This window comes from Mesoplodon bidens, assembly GCF_964165515.1.
Source record: "Mesoplodon bidens genome assembly, chromosome: 19".
Lineage (NCBI taxonomy): Eukaryota > Metazoa > Chordata > Mammalia > Artiodactyla > Ziphiidae > Mesoplodon > Mesoplodon bidens.
The window spans coordinates 43,528,845-43,548,904 of NC_138179.1; the positions used below are offsets into that span (position 1 = coordinate 43,528,845).

At 53.7% G+C, this 20,060-nt stretch overlaps 1 protein-coding gene across 7 annotated transcripts in view; it reads right to left on the reverse strand.

The window, feature by feature from the left end:
* Positions 1-20,060, reverse strand: part of SLC38A10 (solute carrier family 38 member 10) — a 43,156-nt gene that overhangs the window by 20,641 nt on the left and 2,455 nt on the right. For 6 of the 7 annotated variants that reach the window (XM_081219108.1, XM_081219105.1, XM_081219103.1 and 3 more), the window contains exons 2-10: positions 18,921-19,038; positions 13,548-13,593; positions 12,647-12,740; positions 12,293-12,436; positions 11,272-11,396; positions 8,413-8,515; positions 7,418-7,600; positions 5,030-5,141; positions 4,058-4,164 (exon numbers count right to left, since the gene is read on the reverse strand). In XM_081219108.1, the coding sequence (XP_081075234.1) occupies positions 4,058-4,164; positions 5,030-5,141; positions 7,418-7,600; positions 8,413-8,515; positions 11,272-11,396; positions 12,293-12,436; positions 12,647-12,740; positions 13,548-13,593; positions 18,921-19,038 (1,032 nt within the window). Of the gene's footprint in view, positions 1-4,057; positions 4,165-5,029; positions 5,142-7,417; positions 7,601-8,412; positions 8,516-11,271; positions 11,397-12,292; positions 12,437-12,646; positions 12,741-13,547; positions 13,594-13,703; positions 13,774-18,920; positions 19,039-20,060 lie in introns of those variants that run through there. The other variant, XM_081219107.1, reaches the window with a different exon arrangement.

Here is a 20,060-nt window from a genome sequence, read left to right on the forward strand (position 1 = left end):
TCCTCTGTCTGCTGGACAGAGGACAACATCATCCAGAGCCTCCACGATTTCTCATATACACCTACACAAAGTACCAAGCATGTCAGGGGACAGGACCAGGCCCCAGAAAACCAAGAGGGTGCAAAGGATCAATATAAACAAACTGACTATTTGAACAATAATAATGATGTCTTGTGGTATTTAAAATATATGTAAAATTAAAATACATAAAAACAATAGCACCGAAGGCCAGAGGAAGGTAAATGGAGTTAAAATATCATTGGATAGTTACCTCATCTGGGAAGCAGTTAAAAAAAAACTAACTTACGGTCAACTCTAATAAGCCAAGGATTCATATTAAACTGCCTTGTATAACCACTAGTAGAACAGAAATGTACAACAGCTAATAGAAGAACAGAGAATAAATACTTAAAATGCTTGATTTATCCAAAAGGCAGCAAGCAAAAAAGAAACAGAAAAAAGAACAGATGGGACAAATAAAAAACAAAGAGTAAGACGGAAGCTTTAATCCCCCCAAATCAGTAATTTTATTAACTGTAAATAGTCTTAAATACTCCTATTATCAGGATGGATCAAAACAAAACAAAACAAAAACCAACTAAATGCTCTTACCCCAGACATACCTTAAATATAAAGGCATGGAGAGATCAAAAGAGAAAGGATAATAAAAACAATATTGTGCAAATATAAACCCCAAATAAGGCTGGATTAGCTACACTGTATCAGACAGGGCTGCCTTTAAGGAGAGAAGCATTTCCAAAGATAAAAAGGGACATTTCACAACAAAAAGGGTCAGTTTAATAAGATATAGCCATTTTAAAACTGTACGCTCCTAATAACATAGCTTCAAAACAAAAAGCAAAAATTGATATAATAAGACAAATAAGCCTATAATTAAAGTGGGAACTGTCATACCACCTTTTTCATAACTGAAACACAAGAAGATTAAAGAATCAGTAAGAATATGTAAAATCTAAAAATCACAGTTACTAAACTCAACTTAACCACACGTTGGATGCATACTGCATCCAACAACTGCAGACTCTACAGACAGCTAAACAGCCATTAGAAGAGACCATCTGCTGGGCCCCAACAAATGTCAAAGGACTGAAGTTCTTCAGCTTGTGTTCTCAGATCACACTGGGACTGTGCTCGAAATCAATAAAAGAGAGTCCTGTAAAATCCCCCAAAGTTTGGAAATCTAAAGAAGCTACTGGTGACAACCAGCTAGAGTCCCCAAAGGGCTGTAGACAGAAGGGGGTTCCGATGAGGAAAGGTTTGAGATCTGCCTCAGGAGGAGCAGAGGAGTCAAGAGCAGAGCTAATATAACCTAATGTGCAGGACCCAGTGCAAAATGAAGCTGTGGGGCCTTTTACCCAAAAATCAGGTAAACAGTACCATTAAAAGTACTAAAATGTTTTCCCTTTCTTCTGTGGTCTCTCTCACAACTCGTTACAGTGTGTTTTCTGTTTGCGACTTTGCTGTTAGAGAAAAAGTTAAAATTTTATATTATTAGCATTAAAAATCCATAAAGAAAGAAAGAAGCCAGTGGTGAAATAAGAAATAAGGATGGGGCTTCCCTGGTGGCGCAGTGGTTGAGAGTCCGCCTGCCGATGCAGGGGACACGGGTTCGTGCCCTGGTCCGGGAAGATCCCACATGCCGCGGAGCGGCTGGGCCCGTGAGCCATGGCCGCTGAGCCTGCGCGTCTGGAGCCTGTGCTCCACAACGGGAGAGGCCACAACAGTGAGAGACCCACGTATCACAAAAAAAAAAAAGAAAGAAAGAAAGAATGGAAATTAGGGAAAGTTGCAAAATGAATGATGATGTCAAATCTTCAATTCTATAGTTTGATGCAACCCCAGTCAAATGCCAACAGCTGAGAAGCCACTTCTAAAACTGACTTGGGGGACGTCCCTGGAGGTCCGGTGGTTAAGACTCTGCGCTTTCACTGCAGAGGGCACGGGTTCCATCCCTGGTCGGGGAACTAAGATCCCACATGCTGCGTGGTGTGGTCAAAAAAATTTTTTAATTAAAAAAATAAAATTGAGTTGGAAATGCAAACAGCCAACAATAGGAAAGGCCATCTTTAAAGCAGCCAGCATCAAAACTCCCTACAAAGCCTCAGCAACCAACACAGGGTAGCGCTAGTGTGGGAGAGACCGACAGACCAGTGAATGGGAGTTCCCAGCCTCACACGCGCACAGGTGACTGATGACAATGGTGCCGCAGCAACGCTGGGGCAAGGGGTTGCTGCTCAACTGGAGAGTCACACAGAACACGACCCCTGCCCCCTGCCACACACCAAGCGTTCCAGATGGGAAGTAGATCTAAATGTGAAAGAGAAAATACAAGGCTTCTACAGTATGACAGAGTAGACTGTCTTCAGGACCTGGGGATAAGCAAAAGTTTCCTAAGTAGTACATAAAAAGGACACAGCAAAAGAAAAACTCAAAAAACTGAACTACACTGAAATTACGAACATCTGTTGATCAGAAGGTGTCGTTTAGAAAGTGAAAAGGCAGCCAAGAGTGAGACAAAACATTTGTAATATATACTTCTGAAAAAAGTCTTATATCTAGAATCTTTTACAAACCTCTACAAATCAATAAGAAAAAAACCCAATAGTTAAAAAATGGGCAAGACTTGAAAGGCGTTCACAAAGAAGACACCCACACGGCTAACAAGAGCATGAAAAGGTGCTCAACAGTCATCTGGAAATTGCAAATTAAAACCCAAATGAGGTACTGCTACACGTCCATCGGAAGGGCTAGAATCTGAAAAAGGGACAGTAGATGTTAAAGCAACTAAAATTCCAATATGGTGCCTGAGGACCACTTTGGAAAGCTGGAAAAAGTCTGGCAAAATCTACTAAAATTGGATAGACATAACCTCAGGACCCAACCATTCTGCACCTAGGTGAATAACCAACAAAAGTGCACACACGCTGCACCAGGAGAGACGTGCAGAGCAGCCCTTCCAGGACACTGTGGACACTCTGGATGACCGTAGATTCCTACAGTGGAGAATCACATGGCAGGGAAGACGGGCAAACCACCCCTGGCCACCCCGGCAGTAACGCGGAGGAACTCAGGCATGATGCTGAGTAAGGAGGCTAGACACACGCCGACACTTCCTGTGAGACTACATTTGTACTAACTTGAAAGGCAGGCAAAATTATTCCAAAATGTTAGAAGACAGACAGGTAGTAACCTTAGTGGAGGAAAGACTGTGGGGAGCCCCAGGGAAGCTTCAAGTGCTGGAATGTTCCGTGTCGGCCTGGAGGTGGTTCCAGGTGTGGAACTCAGCCGACATGTATCAAGCTGTACGTGAGAATTATGTGTTTTGCCATATGTATACCATGCTCCTAAAAATTTACCAAAATCAACCGGTAAGAAAAAGCTCAACAAGTCCATTAAAGGTGAGCAAAAAGCACGGACAGTTCGTGGCAAGAGAAACGCTCACCTTCACTCCAGGGCAGCCGAGACTTGCCACCACCCTCGGGCTGACGGAGGGGAGAGGCAGAGCTTGGCTGCTAAGCAGCAGCGCTGACCTGCACACGGGCCCTTGGGGGAAAGCTCCCTCTCCTGACATAGGGATCCCAGGGCCCGGAGAGCTTCCTATAGGTACTTTCTCAAATAGACAGAAACGCTCGTGGGCACAGATAGTCACCATGGCATTGTCTGTAACAGTGAAAGACTGGAGAGGTGACACCAACAAGACAGTCCCCAGCGAGACAGTGCGGGTGTCCTCAGGAGGGGATGGAGACGGGGACGTGAGCGTGTGGCACACACAGATAATCCAGTCACCGTAAAAACAAGTGGGGGAAAGCGGTTCAGCACTCAATGCTCAGATAAGCATGGTCAGCAGCTCGGCTCGGCGGCCCTGCGGTGCAAGGCTGCTCACCTTGGCTTAACCCCACGTTTCTCAGACCTACAGGACCACGATCCTTTTGTGCTAAGAAACACGAGTTCACAGGAACTTCAGAGAACACCGCCTCCTGCTCTCCCCGACCCAGACCCGCCCTGAGTGGGGCTGAGAGCGCTGCGCAGCACGCACCTGGGAGGAGAGGGAGTTCTTGTGGATCTTCTTATAGATCAGCGCCGGGCAGATGAAGCAGATGAGGCTTCCCATCGTGGCGCCCGTGAGGCCCAGGATTGTCTCCACTGGGAACAAGAGTGACAGGGAGGGGGGAGCTTCCAGCGAGCAGGCTGAGGAGTCTTGCCACTAAGGCGCATCTACGCGTGCCGCCGGACAGCAGCGAGGAGCGGGGCACGGCCTTCCGTGCCCGCAAGGACCCTTAGGGTGTCCGATCTGACAGTGTCGGGCCAGGCGCCTCAGGCGAGTCCCCTCCACTCCGTGCCTCAGCTTCCGCGCCAGTGAGGTGAGGCTAACAGCACTGCCCGCCCCATGCCGGGTCCACAACGCTGTTACGGCTCCTCGTGGAGCGGCCAGGCGGCCAGCGGGGGCTTCTGGGCCGGATCATCTTACATCACCCCACCTGCTGCCCAGCAAGTGACCGAGCAGGGCCTGTCCTGGTTGCGTGGGGAAGCTGGGAGCCTGGAGTGTGGCGCCTGGGGGTCGCTACCTGGAGGGCATGCGGGGCCCACTCGATGTCTGAGGACAATGAGCTTTGTCTGTGCCGGAGCAGGACATCGGACAACAGAAATCTTGCCCAGGGCCCTTCCCTTTTCCCTCGGTGATGTGTCAATGAAATCAGGAGTCAGCAGTAAGGAGCTGCCTTATAACCACTAACTTCACACATCAGGCCTGGACCCCGCATCGCAGCTCCCACCCACGTGTCTGTGGTCACATCAAGCTGCAGCGTTTTCTCCCAAGCCTCTCTCAGGGAGCCAAAGAAAAAAGCGCCCAAGAGTCTCTAGACTTTTTTTTGACCAGAGAGGACGGTGGTGAGATTCTGAGCATCTTGGTTGAACACCGAGACTTGAGGCAGGGGTGCACCACAGCAGGAAGGGGGCGCGGGGCAGAACAGGCCGGCGGGAGGCCAGCCGCTGGAGCAGCCCCACTTACCATTTGGGATCATGATTCCACCGACCATGGTTCCAAACACAACCGAGAGGGTGAGGGCTTTAAACCGCAGGGGCGGCATGTAGCCTCCGGCGGCAAAGGTCCCATCTTTTTGCTGAAAGAAAATAAAAATAAGGTTCTGAAATGACCCATTTCCTCTCCACCCTGCAGTGAGCAGGTCCTTAAAGGGCTCTGCCAACACCCAGGTAGGTCTGCCCGGGAGGTGGCAGGCAAGCACTCTGGGCACAGGCAGATGTGCCTGAACGTGAACCTGCAACCAGAACCGCGGACCCCAGGAAGGTCCAGGCTGCTTCTCACAGCAGCTACGGTGGTAAATAACAACTTCGTTTTGAGATACGAGAACAAATCCTTCTGTTCTCCTTTTAGAGCAATGCCGTGAGAGAGGTTTTTAAAAATACTGCCTAGCAAGGGAAACAGAACACAACCCCAGTTCACAGTGACACATAGTGGGTTTCAGGGTGCGGTGGGCCCCCCAAGCACACAGACACGCTCGGCTGCACCATCCTCGTCTCCAGCAGGCGCGTCCAGAAAGAAGACAAGGGGACAAGTCAAGTCATTACATGATGTAATCAAGCCAAAGAGACCACCTCTGGCCTCACCTCCGCATCCATAGGCACAGGGGCACCAGAAGCACCTCATCAGGCTGTGGTGAGGTCCAAAGGAGGTGATGGAAGTGAAGCTTCTAGAACAGTGCTGTGCACACAGGAGGGGCTAGCCACGATTACTATTGCTGGGCTAGGAAAACACCACTCAAGTGAAGCTTCAGACCCTTCCAGAACTACAGTTTGGAGGCACCCAATATCCAGAATTGACTTGCACAGGCAGCTTTCTTAGGACAGACTAGTGAGGGAGGTTGTTAGGCCTACACCCTCTGACTCAGAATCCCACAGAAATTTACCCAAGAAACACTCCAAGAGGAGAAGAAGAAATGGGCAGCTACATGCAGGAAGGGGATCACGGGAGTCACCCGTGATAGGTCAAGGGTGAAAGGCCAGCAATGAACAGGAAGTGAGAGCAAGGGCTTAGTGATGCTGGGGGTTTCTATGGATACACATGGACTAAAGACAGGAGAAAACACAGCGAGAGGAAATCTGCAAAGAGATGCACACAAACACCAAGGGGAGCAGAACGGGTCATTCGAATGAGGATGGAGGCATGCAGGTAAGTTTTCCACTTGAATTAACATTTCCTTTAATATCGCTACTGATTTTCTAATTTAAAAAATCACAAAAACATGTTATTTACAGAAACACAAATGCTGTTCAGATATGAAGTACATGTTTGCATCAAACGGAGGACCCCATGGCCGCATAAGCTGGCCTGCCACGCCCCCCGGGGGACAGAGCCTTGCTTGGTGCCCAGGTGCCTGAACAGCTAACAGGGGTGGGGTAGGCAGCCAGTTCTTCAGGACTGGGGCTCTGCCACAAGGTGTTGTCCGTGGTGGCAGAATCCGTGGGAGGCTGCCTCAACCATGCGCCAAGCCACATGGACAAGCCCGGTTCCGGCTGTCCTGGAGGCCTAGGCAGCCACGCAACCCGTCTGCCTACCAGACTCTCCCCTCCCCGCCACCATGGCCTAAGCAGTTCAAGTGGCCACCAGGAGTCCTGGCTGACGCCACAGACCAGGCTCAAGGACTCGGGCGGGAACACAAGAACCACCGCAGAGAGACAGGGCCAACCCCATGCCCTCGCCCTGGGGCACAAGCTACCATGCTTGCACCTCTTGTTGTCAACTGGGCAGGAGTTAGAGAGCCAGGGGAATGGGGGTTCCCACTGTACATTTGGAAAACTGCTTACACAGGACTGCATGGCGCTGGGCCTACACACACAACAGCAAACAACACTCAGCCTCTCTCAAGGTTCAGATGTCGTTTGTCAAATTATCAAAACTTTCCCTTACACAAACGTAAAGAGATGGTGGCCTGAGCCCAGCGTTCACCTGCCCACCGGGCCGGCCACTATCAGCTCCTGTCAGTTAAACCGGCTCTTCTGAGTTGCCAACCACTCCTCTCCCACAGGGTTGTGCTGAAGCAAGCCCCTGATTTCCTGCTACTTCTCCAATATGGGGGACAGCAGGGAGGTCACAGGACACGAGCCTAACCTGCTTGGACACTGGGCCTGACTCCACATCTCCTGCTGGAATCGACCCGATTGATCTGGGGCTCTGTTCTCCAAAGTTGGTTAAAAAAAAGATCCCTATTAAAAGATTTCATTTTAATTGGAGTTTTAAATTTTTAACTAGGAAAACCTCTTCCTACTACCACCCAGGAAAATAAAGAACTAGCAAAAGCCACCTGAGGACAACATAACTGAGACCAGGACAGAGACAATTGCCAGCAGAACGCCGTCCGAGGGGCCCTGAGCACCTTACCTGCTGCTCGAAAAGCAGCGTGTTCAAGGCCTGTCTGCAGGGCAGGATCATCATGGGGAAGCCCACGGCCACGGACATCATGAAGCCCACACGGATCATCTCGGTCACCAGGTTGGAAGGGAAATGCATGAGCACGTTGCCCGCGGTGGCCTCGGTGAAGCTCACGTAGCCGAAGAAGCCCACCTGCGGGGGGACGACAGAGGGATGGCGGGGGCATGTGGTGAGAGGGGCGCATCCTCCCCGGAACAGCCACGAGCCTCATCACGAGCAGCTGCAGCAAGACCAAGGCCCCCCAGCTCCTGGCTCGTAAACAACCTCCTTGACAAGCAGAGGCTGAAGGCCTAAAGGTGAGAGTCCGACGTGGCTTCTCCCCACTTGGACAACAGGGCACCAAGAGAAGGGAGCTGCCTGCATGGAAAGGGAGCACCGGAATGCCCCATGAGCCCCGCAGAGGGGCTGGACTTAATCTGGCTCAAAACCCAAACCATGGGGTAAATCAAGGGCCCCACGAGCTCAGGCTCAGCGTGGACAACAATCTGACGGACCATTTGTAAAAATCGACAAGAATGGCGGAACCACAAAGTTCAGGGAAACAAGCCAGACTCTCAGTGAATTTATATCCCTATTTGCCACGTAAAAAAACAACGAAGAGGAGAATTAAGAAGACTGGAGGGAAAATCTACCAAAACATGAACTGTATCTGCATCTGTGGGCTGGAACTTGTGATATTCTTTCTCTGCTATTTTACTCTCTCCAATTTCTCACTGATGGACCACCTTTCTACAGCACATCAGCAGAGGTCTTGGGGAGGCTCCAGACTCTGTGCTGAGGCACCCGCGCTCCTCCCGAGATGGGGACAACACCACCACCTGGGGAGCGGGCTCGCAGGTGGCCCTGGCGCTGAGCGGGCACTGGGATGGGAAGGAGCGAGGGCAGGCCTGCGCTGGGGGACCGGAGGAACTGTGCAAGGGGGTGGGGTGTGAAAGGGTTCCTACCATGACATAGAAGGTGGTGACCACGTTGAGGGAGGAGGCGAAGATGGAGCTCATGGCTTTCACTGATGGCTCATCCAGGCTGTCATAGGTGGGCAGGACCTGGCTGTATAAAAACGAGCGACTTCACGGAGCCAATTCCAGAGATTGACACACCTCCCCCAGAGCCCCAGCCGAGTCTCCAACACCTGCCTTCCCACCACGCTGGCCACCACCAGAGCCGAGGCCGAGCTCTCACAATACTACAGACAGTACTCAGAGCCCTCCCCGAACGTGCTCTCTGTAAACATTTCAGAAGTGCCACAGGATGAAAGGCCGTTTGTTCCACTGCAGCAGGAGCGTGACCGCTCCGGGCTGGGCTGAAGCACCCCATGTTTACAGGGGAAGCAGGAAGCGGTTCAGAGCATCGCTGTCAAAAGAATGGAAAGTTAAACAAACAAGCCGGGCTGCCTGCCCATCTCAGCGCCTCAGCGAGGGGCTCAGAGCCGGCGTGGACCCAGCTCTGTGACGGGAAGAGTGGCTTCAGTCCCACGGCCCACAGCCAGCAGGGCAGCGCCGCCGGGCCTGGGAGGGATGCGTCCATGCAGGCTCTCTGCAAACAGCAGGCAGGGCCCCTGCACCTGCGAGAGGTGGGCCCCACAGAGGCCGACAGGAAGGGGTGGGGGGTAGGGAGCCGGGGGCGGGTTGGTTGGGGGGGACAGGGGGCTCCTGTGCAGCCCTGAGAGGAGAAAGCAGGGTGACGCTGTGCTGAAGGCTCAGGCTCAGCAGCAAGCGAGACGGGGCCAGCGGTCACGCCACGCGGGAGGCCGGGAGGGGGCGCGTCAGGACATAAATGAAACCACAATAGTCAGCGGAGCCAAATCCCAAAACCGCCTTAAAAAAAGTGAAAGGAGAACAAAGAGGACCCGCTAACGTTATTAACCACAAACGACAAGGACGAGGATGGGGGAGGCCTGGCCGGCAGAAGCTGGCACCGTCCCCCGGCCCTGCACACCAGCCCATCAGCTACCCCCAGTGGGCAGGGGTCACAGCAGACAGCTGTCCTCACCTCGGCCCGGCGGAGGGCAGCGGGTGGCCACACGCCCATGCAGCCCAGGGAGGCGGCAGAGGACCTGCAGGGGAACTGGCACCATCATCTGGACGCTGAGCAGCTCCTTGGGCCAGAGTGGGGTCCATGCCAGGGAGCCCCAGCACCAGATCTCAGGACAAGGGCGTCCCGCCCCGGCCCCCAGCACACACAGGGAGAAGTCCCTGCCCAAGAGCCGCTGACACTGAGGGGAGGGGGCTGTGCCCTGAACGTGGGGATGGATGTGTGTGGAACGACCACGGTCCCCGCCTTGCTCCAATCCTGCCTGGGCCCCAAGGACCCCTGATGGTGGCAGCCAGACCCCCGCGGTGGGCCAACCCAGCACCCGCAGAGCACTTGCCCACCTCACTGAGCAGCTCTGTGACTCAGTTTACCTGAGTCAGAGGAGTCCGCCTGTCCCCCTGCACAGCCTGGGCCTCCACGTGCTCAGTGCTCTCTCCGAGCTTCTCTGGGCCGCAGGGCCAAGTGGTCCTGCACCACCACGTACTCATTTACTGCGAAGTCAGACCAGAAAGGGCCACACAGTGATGGCACAGCAGAGACCCGGCCCGTCCAGGACGGGGAGACCAGCCACACAGCCAGGCCCGTGGTCACCCGGCAAGAGCAGCAGGGCCCCCGCCCCACACGTGCTCTGGGGCAGACCTGCAGGGGAGGGAAGAGCCGTCTCTGCCCTTGGATGCCCCCAGCTCTGGACCCCTCAGCACCACTCCCCAGGGAACGTGAGTGCCTCTGCAGGCCCCGTGCCCTCCGTGAGCGGCAGACGGGACATGTGCTCACAACCCCTCGGAACCCACAACTCCACCTGAGAACCAAACCCAGCAGACGTGCCTGACTACAGAGCAGCCACCACCAAAAGCCCGACCAGGGTTTATTTTCAAAGAAGCAAACTCAGACAAAAAGGACAACCGGTAACTAGGTACATGGCAAAAGGATGTAACTTCTGTCACTGATTGTAACGGGGACATTAAACAGCAAGACTGGAGAGTGTTCTGGTGGAAACCAAGCTGCCAAGAGAGACGAGAAGTGGGAAACCACGATTTGGATCGCGCGTGTGGGTGTAAACACAGCAGTCTGAACAGTCTCATCTGTCACGTTAGTTTACGACTGGCACAGTTGATGCCCGTAGAGCTGTGGGGGGCTGCTCTGCCAGCCCCCCGCCACCGATGGTCCCTTCCTATCCCCGCCGGATTTACGCCTCTCTTTTGAGCGGGTTACCACCTGACTGGGCATGAATCACAGGCTCCTGTCATTTGGTAGAGAAGATAAGGCTACTGGAATTAAGGAAATAGCTGCTCTGCATTTACAAAGCCCTGCGTGCCAGAGAGCGCACGCCTGCTCACATGCACGCGCGCACACACACACACGGGCCTCTGAAAGCATCCCAGCGGCAGTCTGAAGTCAATGTTTGTGCAATTTCCTCTTAAATATTCTCACACGAACAGCTAAATTCTGGCAAAATGCTTAGGACTCTGTGAGTCAGATGGTTTGGGGCTGTTCTGTGTTCCCCACAGCCAACTCTACTCGTGGGGGATTTGGCAAACTCGGCATTCTCACCAACAGTGCCGGCAACACATCTCGGGAATAAAGTCGATTTCTCCCTCACTAAACATCTAACTCCCACCCTGAACCCAAAGCAGGAAGGCCACGGTGAAGAACATGTTACTCCTCGTGGCCTGGATCATCCACTGAAGAAAACAGTGCTTCCCTCTCCCAGGATCGTAGCCCCACCTCATAACACACTCACACCCGGGGCCCCGGGAGCAGGCAGTACTTACGACTGGCAGGCAAAGGACATGCCAAAGATGGGGATGCAGCGGAAGATGCCCTCCCAGCGGATGTAGCTGACTCGCCGCAGCCACTGCCCACCAAAGAGGCCATGCTTGAGGGACGAGAGCATGATCTGTGAGGAGAAGAAAGCGGAGCTTGGCACCAGGCAGCAGACACAGGTGGGACTCGGGCCAGGGCCAGGCAAGGAATGGATGCTGCCTGCACCACAGTGGGAAAGAGACAGCCTGCAGGCTCTGGCACAGTGCCCCCTGGTGCCACCAGCTGGAGGGGCCGGGGGTGGTGCACGGTCCCGGGGCCGCTGCCCTCTGCTGTGCTGCAAGATGGCCGGGTGCTGCCCAGAGAAGCGCACGCTGCAGGGCCTCCTGACATCAGGGGTAGCTGCCTGTCCAGGGCTGCTTAGCGCAGATGGTAAGCAACGAGGCCCACCTGGTGGGCCCCAGTCGCCTCCGGGATAGGACAGTCCCCCAACCTGGCAGGTCCTTGCCGGTCCTGCACGGACATGATTTAAAAGACAAACCCATCAAGGACAGGGCTGTCTGGAAAGGAGGGGAACGGTCACTGGGCTGGCCCTCACGGCCAAGGGACACCGGGAACACTTCCCCGTGCTCGGTCTTCTAAGGAAAGCCCACTGCACAGGTTCTCACGTTCTGTTCCCGCAGGACTGATCAGGGGCTCAGGCCCAGGGGCTCCCACTGAGGGCCTCCCAGGCTTGGGAGGAAAGGGGCACCCTGAGTGTCAACTCCACGCTGCATCCCACCCCCAGCCTGTGATAAACACTCACTGGAAAACAACTGCTCGCCCCCTTGTGACAAAAGGCTGGCCTCCTGACTCCTGGCCACAAACCCCATACGAAAGGTCTTTCGTGAACTGAGGAGTATCACACTCTCAACTCCCTGCCCTGGAGGCCTCCCCTCCCCGGCCGGCCCTGTCTATCCACTGTGCCCCCGTGGACGATTCTGCATCACCTTCCTGTCATCCCTGGAAGGCAGCTGGCGGCCCAACACTCACCACGAACATGAACACGGTGTAGAAGATGAGGGCCATGGCGCTGAAGGACTGGATGGAGGCCATCATGTTCCTCTGCAGGCTGAGTGGGAGCACGATGCACAGGGACACCGCGAAGAGCAGGAGCATGCGGAAGATGCCCGTGACCTGCAGGGAGCGCCACACGTTGCCCCAGTTAATCCCTGGGTTTCCCACCCAGAGCCCCGGAACTGACCCAGGGCCCAGGGAGCTTCACCACACAGCATGCTGGTCTCGGCCCCCCTCCCACTCCCCGTCTGAGATGTGGACTTAAACAGTGTCCCTGGGCTGCCACGCGAGCAGCCACAAGCCTTCCAACGCACCTGCAGATGTCCTTACCTGAAACCCAAAGAGCCGAGCAAAGAAGTTGGACCCCAAGTCGCCAATCACAACGTAGAAGGCGATGCAGGTTCCCAGCATCAGCCCAATCATGCTGCAAGGAAGGCAGGCGCGGGCTTGAGAGCTGAGCACCGGGGTCCCGGGGAGCCCCAGACGTGCCCCCGTCCCTGCTGGGTGGCCGCTGACACGCAACAACCCAAGGGAGGGGCTGAGTGGGAGACGTGGTATCAACATTCAACGGTTTACAGGGTTTGGCTGTGGAGTTTGCTATTTTACTCAGCATGAATATTGAGTAACACTGAACTCTTCTTTACGTGGTATTACATTTTCCTCTCCACAGGAGGTTCTAAAAGTTCTTTCAGGTGCTACAAAAATGCACTGTGATGTTAGACAAGTTAAAAGAACAATCGACCGCTTTAGAAAGGGTTATCCTTTTCAGTTTGCAATTCCCTCATTTAGAAGCCTAAAAGTGCAATTTCCCAGCCATTTTTTCATCTCATAAAATTTTACTCCAAAGGGAGAATATGAGTTTAATGCCACCTTTATGCAACAGTGTCCGGGGCAGGGGGCGGGGTGGGGGTTGCGTACGAGCTTCAGGAACAGAAGCAAGAGATGAAGTGCAGCCGAGGGAGCGCCCCCTCGCTATGTTCCCTGGGTTTTCCATTTTTATATTTTTCTTAGTAAGACTTAAATAAGGTTTTCAGCCTTGACACTAATCATTTTAAGAGTACAATAAACTGAACTTTCAGCTATTTAGTAAGTAACACTTCAGAGAAATATTTTAAGCTATGAACCAATCCGCATCGAAAACATACGGCTCACTGTGTAACAATCCTCCAGTTTCTCTTTGGCCACAGGTGAAGAACAGAGAGAATTACCCCAGCAGAACGGCACCACCTACCTGGTCTCCACCAGCATCTTCCCTGCTTTTCCGTAGGCGTGCAACGCTAGTGGGCGGAGGGTGGGGGAGAGAATGAACAGCTCAGTCCAACAGTGAGAGAAGCACATCAGTAAAAATGTTACCAATAAAAGCTGTGAAAGGCAATTTGACAAAAACCTGCAGGTCTGGAGTTCCATGGATGTAAAGGGGATATTTTAAAATCTTGGTCCCATGCTTTTTTTCAGATCTACCTTCAACAAACAAGAATCACAGCAAATAAGAACAAAGCCAGTGTGGGTTGGTTTTCTCACACACACACACAAAAAAAGGAGAGAAAAGAAAAGGAAAGAAAAAAGACAAGAAAAACCGTCCCAGCGAAGTAACAGTTTCTCTCTGGGCAAGCCGGGCAGCTGTGAAGGAGGCTGAAAGAGGCCTGCCTGGGGCAGAAGCTGCACGGGGGTGGGGGGTGCCCAGGAGGGCTGTCAGCCTAGCCCCAGCACATCTGGTTTTCACAGCCACACCAAGGGGACCTGGCTAAGGGCCGCTATGTCTCCTCTGTGATTTCAGAAGAAAATCTCAGACGTGGGACTGTGGGACAGGAGGGGACAAGTGCATTCGGCCTGCCCCCACTTGCCCTGCTGGTGAACAGCGCATCCTACAGCAGAGAGGAGCCCCTCTGCCCTTGCTTTCTGACAGTGGAGCTGCTTCTAGCAGAGGCGAGGTTAAGAGCTGACTCAGCAGGTCCCTCCCAGGACCTAACAGTGGCCGGGAACCCCTGCGTCCCATCCCCACAGTCCAGCAGGACGAGGGCAGAGAGAAGCTCTGGTCTCCCAGGAGCAAGCAGAAGGGGGTGCGTGTGACAGCACAGCCCCAGCTCTGGCCCTGTCCCTTCACACAGCGCCAGGGCCGCCCAGGAGACTGGGAAAGTAGGGAACATGAAGGCCGACTGTTATGAGCGAATCCAAAGGTGCTTGTTACTTTCAAATTACTTAGGAAAAGGCATGACACTGCCAAAAGCAAGTGAGCGTGGCACCTGACCCGGGCTACACGGCCACAGGGCAGGTCGCCTTGAGAAGCAAAGGGGGCCACTCTGCTGGGGAGGTCACTCCAGCCTCCCAGCTTGTCTGACTACTGCACAGACGCTCACACCTCAGGGTCATCTAAGACACAGAGCCCGGTGCCCCAAACGTGAAGGTGCCTGGGGCCCAGCCATCCCATTCCTTTTCCTTCTCCAAAAAGAAGCTGAGCATCTCAGCGTATTCCAAATGCTCAGCGCACCCTGCCAGAGAAAGTTCCAGAACACACCTGCATTCTGGACAGAGGAAGCTAAAGTTGCTCTAGGAAGCCAGAGGTTAAGTCGGGAGGTGGCACCTCTTCACCCAGAAAGACTCGACTGGTTCCTAGAATGACACCCTCACAGGGCTGCCCCCAAGTTGCTGCCTGTGCTGAGACGGCCTGTGATTCCAGCCCCGTTCTCACCCTTTCCTCAACTGGGCCAGCCCCCCCCACACCCCACCCACCATTTCAAGTGTCCATCCCTCAGTAACCTCTAATCCCGAGTCACAGATACAAACACCTGGCAGCCCCCCGGCCCTCAGCCTCTTGCCTGGCAAGCCGGGGACTGCCCTCCTGCCCCTCTGGGCCGGAACCACAGCACCAGACCTGCCCCGAGAGGCTGGGAGGAGTGTGCGGGGCGGTCTCTGAGAAGGCACGTCCCTTCCCCACGCTCCTGGGTCGGGCCTTCCCTCTCCATCTGTGACAGGCTCGCTACGGCTCACGGGCCAGGCCTCACGGGGGCCAGGAGCCGGCACTCCCACCAGGTGCGGAGCCAGGACTGGTGTCAGGAGGGGCGCTCCAGTTTCCCCGGAGACGCTGGCTCAGCTCGTCCTCCTGGGGCCATGGCCTCGCCCACGGCTCCACGGCCGCTGTGCACAAAGAACTGACTCTTAGCCCGCCTCGTTCAGTGTGAGACCCCAGCCGCACTCCCATACTCACCACCAAGAGTCCAAAGCCTCCTGCCCGCCAGGCAGAGTGGGGAAGCACACACCAAACCGTGCTGTTCAAGCTGAGGGTGACGACCTCAACCCAGCCCTCCCCAGAGCCAGGCCTTGGATGGCAGCTGACTCCCCACTGCCATCCGCCAGGGGGTGATGAGCATTTGCTGGATAAATGAGGGGTAGGGGGTGCAGAGAATCCTGGGTGTTAGAAAGGTTGGTTTTACGACCCTCATTTCCCAAGCCAAGTATCCACAGGTACAGGTCGTGCAACCGCAGACAGGCAGGGAGGGACAGGCCCTCTGCAGGCCCCACCCAACCCATGAGCGGGCAGCAGGCTGACCAGGGCCACAGAAACCCAGGCGGGAGGATGACAGGACCACAGACGTGGTGCCAGAGCATCTGCTGCGCACAACTGAGCACTCTGAGGTGGCGGCAAGGCCCGGCCACCCTCCTCGGGCAGGGCCTGGGTCAGAGTGGCCTCGAGGGGGCCACGACTTCTAGGGGCAGTTGACTATCTGACATAGCTGTACATCTTCTGAAAATGGGGTTTGAAAAGTCCACTCAAAAGGAGGCCATGCAGGGCAAGGGAGCAGCAGGTAAGAAGTGGATAAAATTCACAGAACCAGCCCATAAGCAAGACATAAACAAGACACCACAAAAAACACACACAAAACACCAATAAAAAATCCACCAGTGCTGTATTTCCCCAAACTGGCAAAGTTCATTCTCCAGCGATGCCTACACACTGGCCAGAGCAGAGTGAGCAGAGCTATGGTTATTTCCAGGGACGAACCAAACAGAAATATCGCGAACTCAAACGCTAGAAAACCACCGACCCGTTCCTCGGAGCGCGGACAGTTTAAAAAGGTTATTTGTTCAAGCTGCGACAGCCTTTCTAGGAATTTCCGCACCATGGCCTGCGCTGTCTCCAGGTCTGTCCATCTCCTTGACCCCCACCTGCCTGATGCCCATGGGCCCAGCAGACAACATGTGTTGGGGGCTCTGCTGACAGAGACCGTATTTCCCCGGGCCTGCGGCACGAGGATGCAGTGAGCACTCTCCTCCTGGGCCACCTTCTCTGGCTACAGCGCAAGCTCTGGGCCAGGAGAAGGCAGAGGATGAGAGAAAGGCCTGCAGGCAGCAGGAGATGGCCCAGGAAGTGTGGGAGGGTTGCTGGCCCACAGGGTCCGAGAGATTCCCATCTCTTCCTGTCTAGGGCTCCTTTCCAAGCGGTGGGGCCTGTCCACTTCTGAGACTGTGCCAAGACAGAGCCAGGACGAAGGGCAGCTCATGCTGCAGGCTGGGCCTGGGGGACTGTGGGAGTTCACACAACTGAGCCATCTTGTTTGGTACCAAAGACATAACCAGAGACCACTGGTGGTTTCAGATCCTTTTTGCTTCTAGCAGTTAGAATTGGGCTGCAATCACCACAAGCAGTTAAAGGTAGGAGCCCCCAGCCAGCCATGCAGAAGGGTGTCCATGGGTAGTTTTCTTCAACCTTTCACAACTAGCCAAACCAGTTTGCCTTCTCAAGGACTTTCTAAGAATACTCAGACAGGCAGCTGTCAAAAACCACGGCCTCCCCAGGCCAGGGTCACCCATCCTCTTTCAGGGCACAGCCAAGCACTTCGTGGGATGTCTGCTACAGGAACCCTCAGTGAGGAGAAAGAGTCACCCTAAAGGCCATGGCCCCACAGATGGAGGAAGGAACCTGACCAGGAGCACATTTCATCCCAAGGAGAATTTGGTCTTATGTAGGGGTGGGAGCAGGGCACAAATTTAGCTGATAAATTTCACTTCCCCAAGTGACTCCAATAGCAATAAAAGAGTCTGACAGGGACTTCCCTGGTGGCACAGTGGTTAAGAATCTGCCTGCCAATGCAGGGGACACGGGTTCGAGCCCTGGTCCGGGAAGGTTCCACATGCCATGGAACAACTAAGCCCGTGCGCCACAGCTACTGAGCCTGCGCTCTAGAGTCCTTGGGCCACAACTACTGAGCCCACACGCCACAACTACTGAAGCCCGCGCGCCTAGTGCCTGTGCTCTACAACAAGAGAAGCCACCGCGGTGAGAAGCCTGCGCACTGCAACGAAGAGTAGACCCTGCTCGCTGCAACTAGAGAAAAGCTGCGCACAACAACAAAGACCCAATACGGCCAAAAATAAATAAATAAATTGATTACTTAAAAAAAAAAAACTTAAAGGAAAAAAATGGTCTGACATCACCATTCTCATCAGAACGGAGAGAGAAGGAAGCAGCCCTTCAGTTTTGAGGTCAGAACAAACGCAAGTACCTCCATGCCAATGCAAAGTAGGCAGACTGGAAGGAAACCAGAGGTCACGCTGCCAAAAGCCCACATGTGGGGCCTGCAGATGTTTTTATTTTGTTTGGCCCCTGGAACTCTGCACACCATTTCCTCTTGCTGCCTCCTCTCTGCCGTGAGAGCTGTGAGCTGAGGGCCCAACCAGGCCCTCCACGAGCAGACACAGCATCCTTGGCCACACTAGCTGGAGGGTCAGGGACTTCCAGCCGGAGGACAGGAATTTTCCCCAGCAGTGCTCAGGGCCAGCTCCTGAGACCACGTGCATTGGTATTTCAACACCCACACCATGTATCCCCAGAAGGGAGTGAGAGCCGAAAGTTCCGAGGCCGGGGAGAGGATGCAGCCTGCACACATCACCCTGAGGTGGGCAGGAGAGTGAGGGACCCTGCCCTCAGAGCCAAGTTTCCCAGGACATAGTCCAAACTGAAAGGAAGCAGAAAGCACAGCCTTCTCTGCCTCGGCTGAAATCAAAGGAAGCAAGAAAGATCTGGAGGAAACAAAATTGCAACCAACAACAACAGGAAACAGAGGACGGCACTGAGGAGATGGTGACTTGCTCCCAGCTACAAACCCGAGCCCAAGGACAGTCTGCCCATGGCATTCAAAGTGGGGATGTGCAGCAAGATCCCAGTCAGGCAGCTCGGAAGGAACGCTCTGGGGACTCTCGGGCACAGGAGCAGAGGCTGCCTGAATGAACTGGGAGAGGGCTCTCTGTGTGGATTTGCATAAACGGGAGACAGGAGAATGAGTATCACCTCAATTTTAAAATGTGTGTTGATGTTAACAGTTTTTTTTCAATTGCATTAAATTTTAAAATAAGAAACTGCTGTTCAAAGGAATAAAGAATAAAGTGGAAGAAAATTAATTAAAAGAATAAGGCCCAGGGACTTCCCTGGCGGTCCAGTGTTTAAGACTCCATGCTTCCAATGCAAGGGTCACAGGTTCAATCCTTGGTCGGGGAACTAAGATCCCACGTGCCGCACGTATGGCCAAAAAAGAAGGCCCAAACCGCTGCACTTCTTAAGAAGGTACTGAGAAAGGTCCAGCGCTCCTTGGGGAGGCGATGCACTCACCCAGGCCGGCGTAGGTCCTCCGCTTGCTCAGGCTGGCGGCTTTCACCAGGAACATGCATGACTGGTGTGTCATCCAAGAACAGAAGACCAAGAGCAGGGCCCCCAGGACGATGCCACACTGTAGGGTTGGGAGAGAAAGAGATGTTAACAAAATAAAACTACCCAGCATCTCTACCTCTCACACTGAACAGCATGTGCGACGACCAATAGCCCTCCCCGCGGCCCCCGCCCCCTAGACACGAGGCCTCAGCTCTGTTTAGTTCCCGTGCCTATGGGTGGCGGTTCCTAGCACTAAAAGGACAATTTCCTGGATGTGGTGGCCACAGGCTCTGTCCAAAGACATAAAGCCTGTGCATGACCCCAAAAGAGCACCAGGGACACCGTTTCCTTCCCAGCCCCTCCCAGAGTCTCAAGGAACAGCAAGGGGTTGCCAGTCTCCCCAGTTCCCTGCAGACACCCTACAGCAAACCACCTTCCAGCCACTTGGATCAACAGCTACGAGTGATAAACACATTCTGGAAGGAAGAGATTAAAAATGACATTTACGCCTTTCTTATAAGTTAAACAGACACTCACCATCTGACCAGCAATTGCACTCCTAGGTATTTACCCAAAAGAAATGAAAACATGTGTTCATGCACAAACCTGCATGCCAATGTTTACAGCAGGTTTATCTGTAATCCAAAAACTGAAGAAACAACCAACTGTCCTACTAGCATCTAGCAGAGCGGAACGCACACACAGCCCACGACCCAGCTCTCCTGCACGCAGGTCACCACCCCACAGAATGCGTCCACGGGGTCAAAGCCTGTGCACATGTTCCTAAGCACTCCAAATAGGAAACACCATGCCTGCCTAGTAAAGGTTAAAAAACAGATAAATTGAGGAATGCTAGCCAGACATCGAAATGTACCTACAACATGACCCATTCACATAAAGTTAAAATCTGGCAACACTGACCTGTGGCACTGGGGGTAGGAGGGGGACCCTCAGTAAGAAGGCAGTGCTGGAGGGTGCTGGCAATGCTGTGCTCCTTAAGCTGGGATCTGGCTACATGTGTTTGTTAACGTTATGAAAAACCATCAAGAGTACACCTAGGGCTTCCCTGGTGGCGCAGTGGTTGAGAGTCCGCCTGCCGAT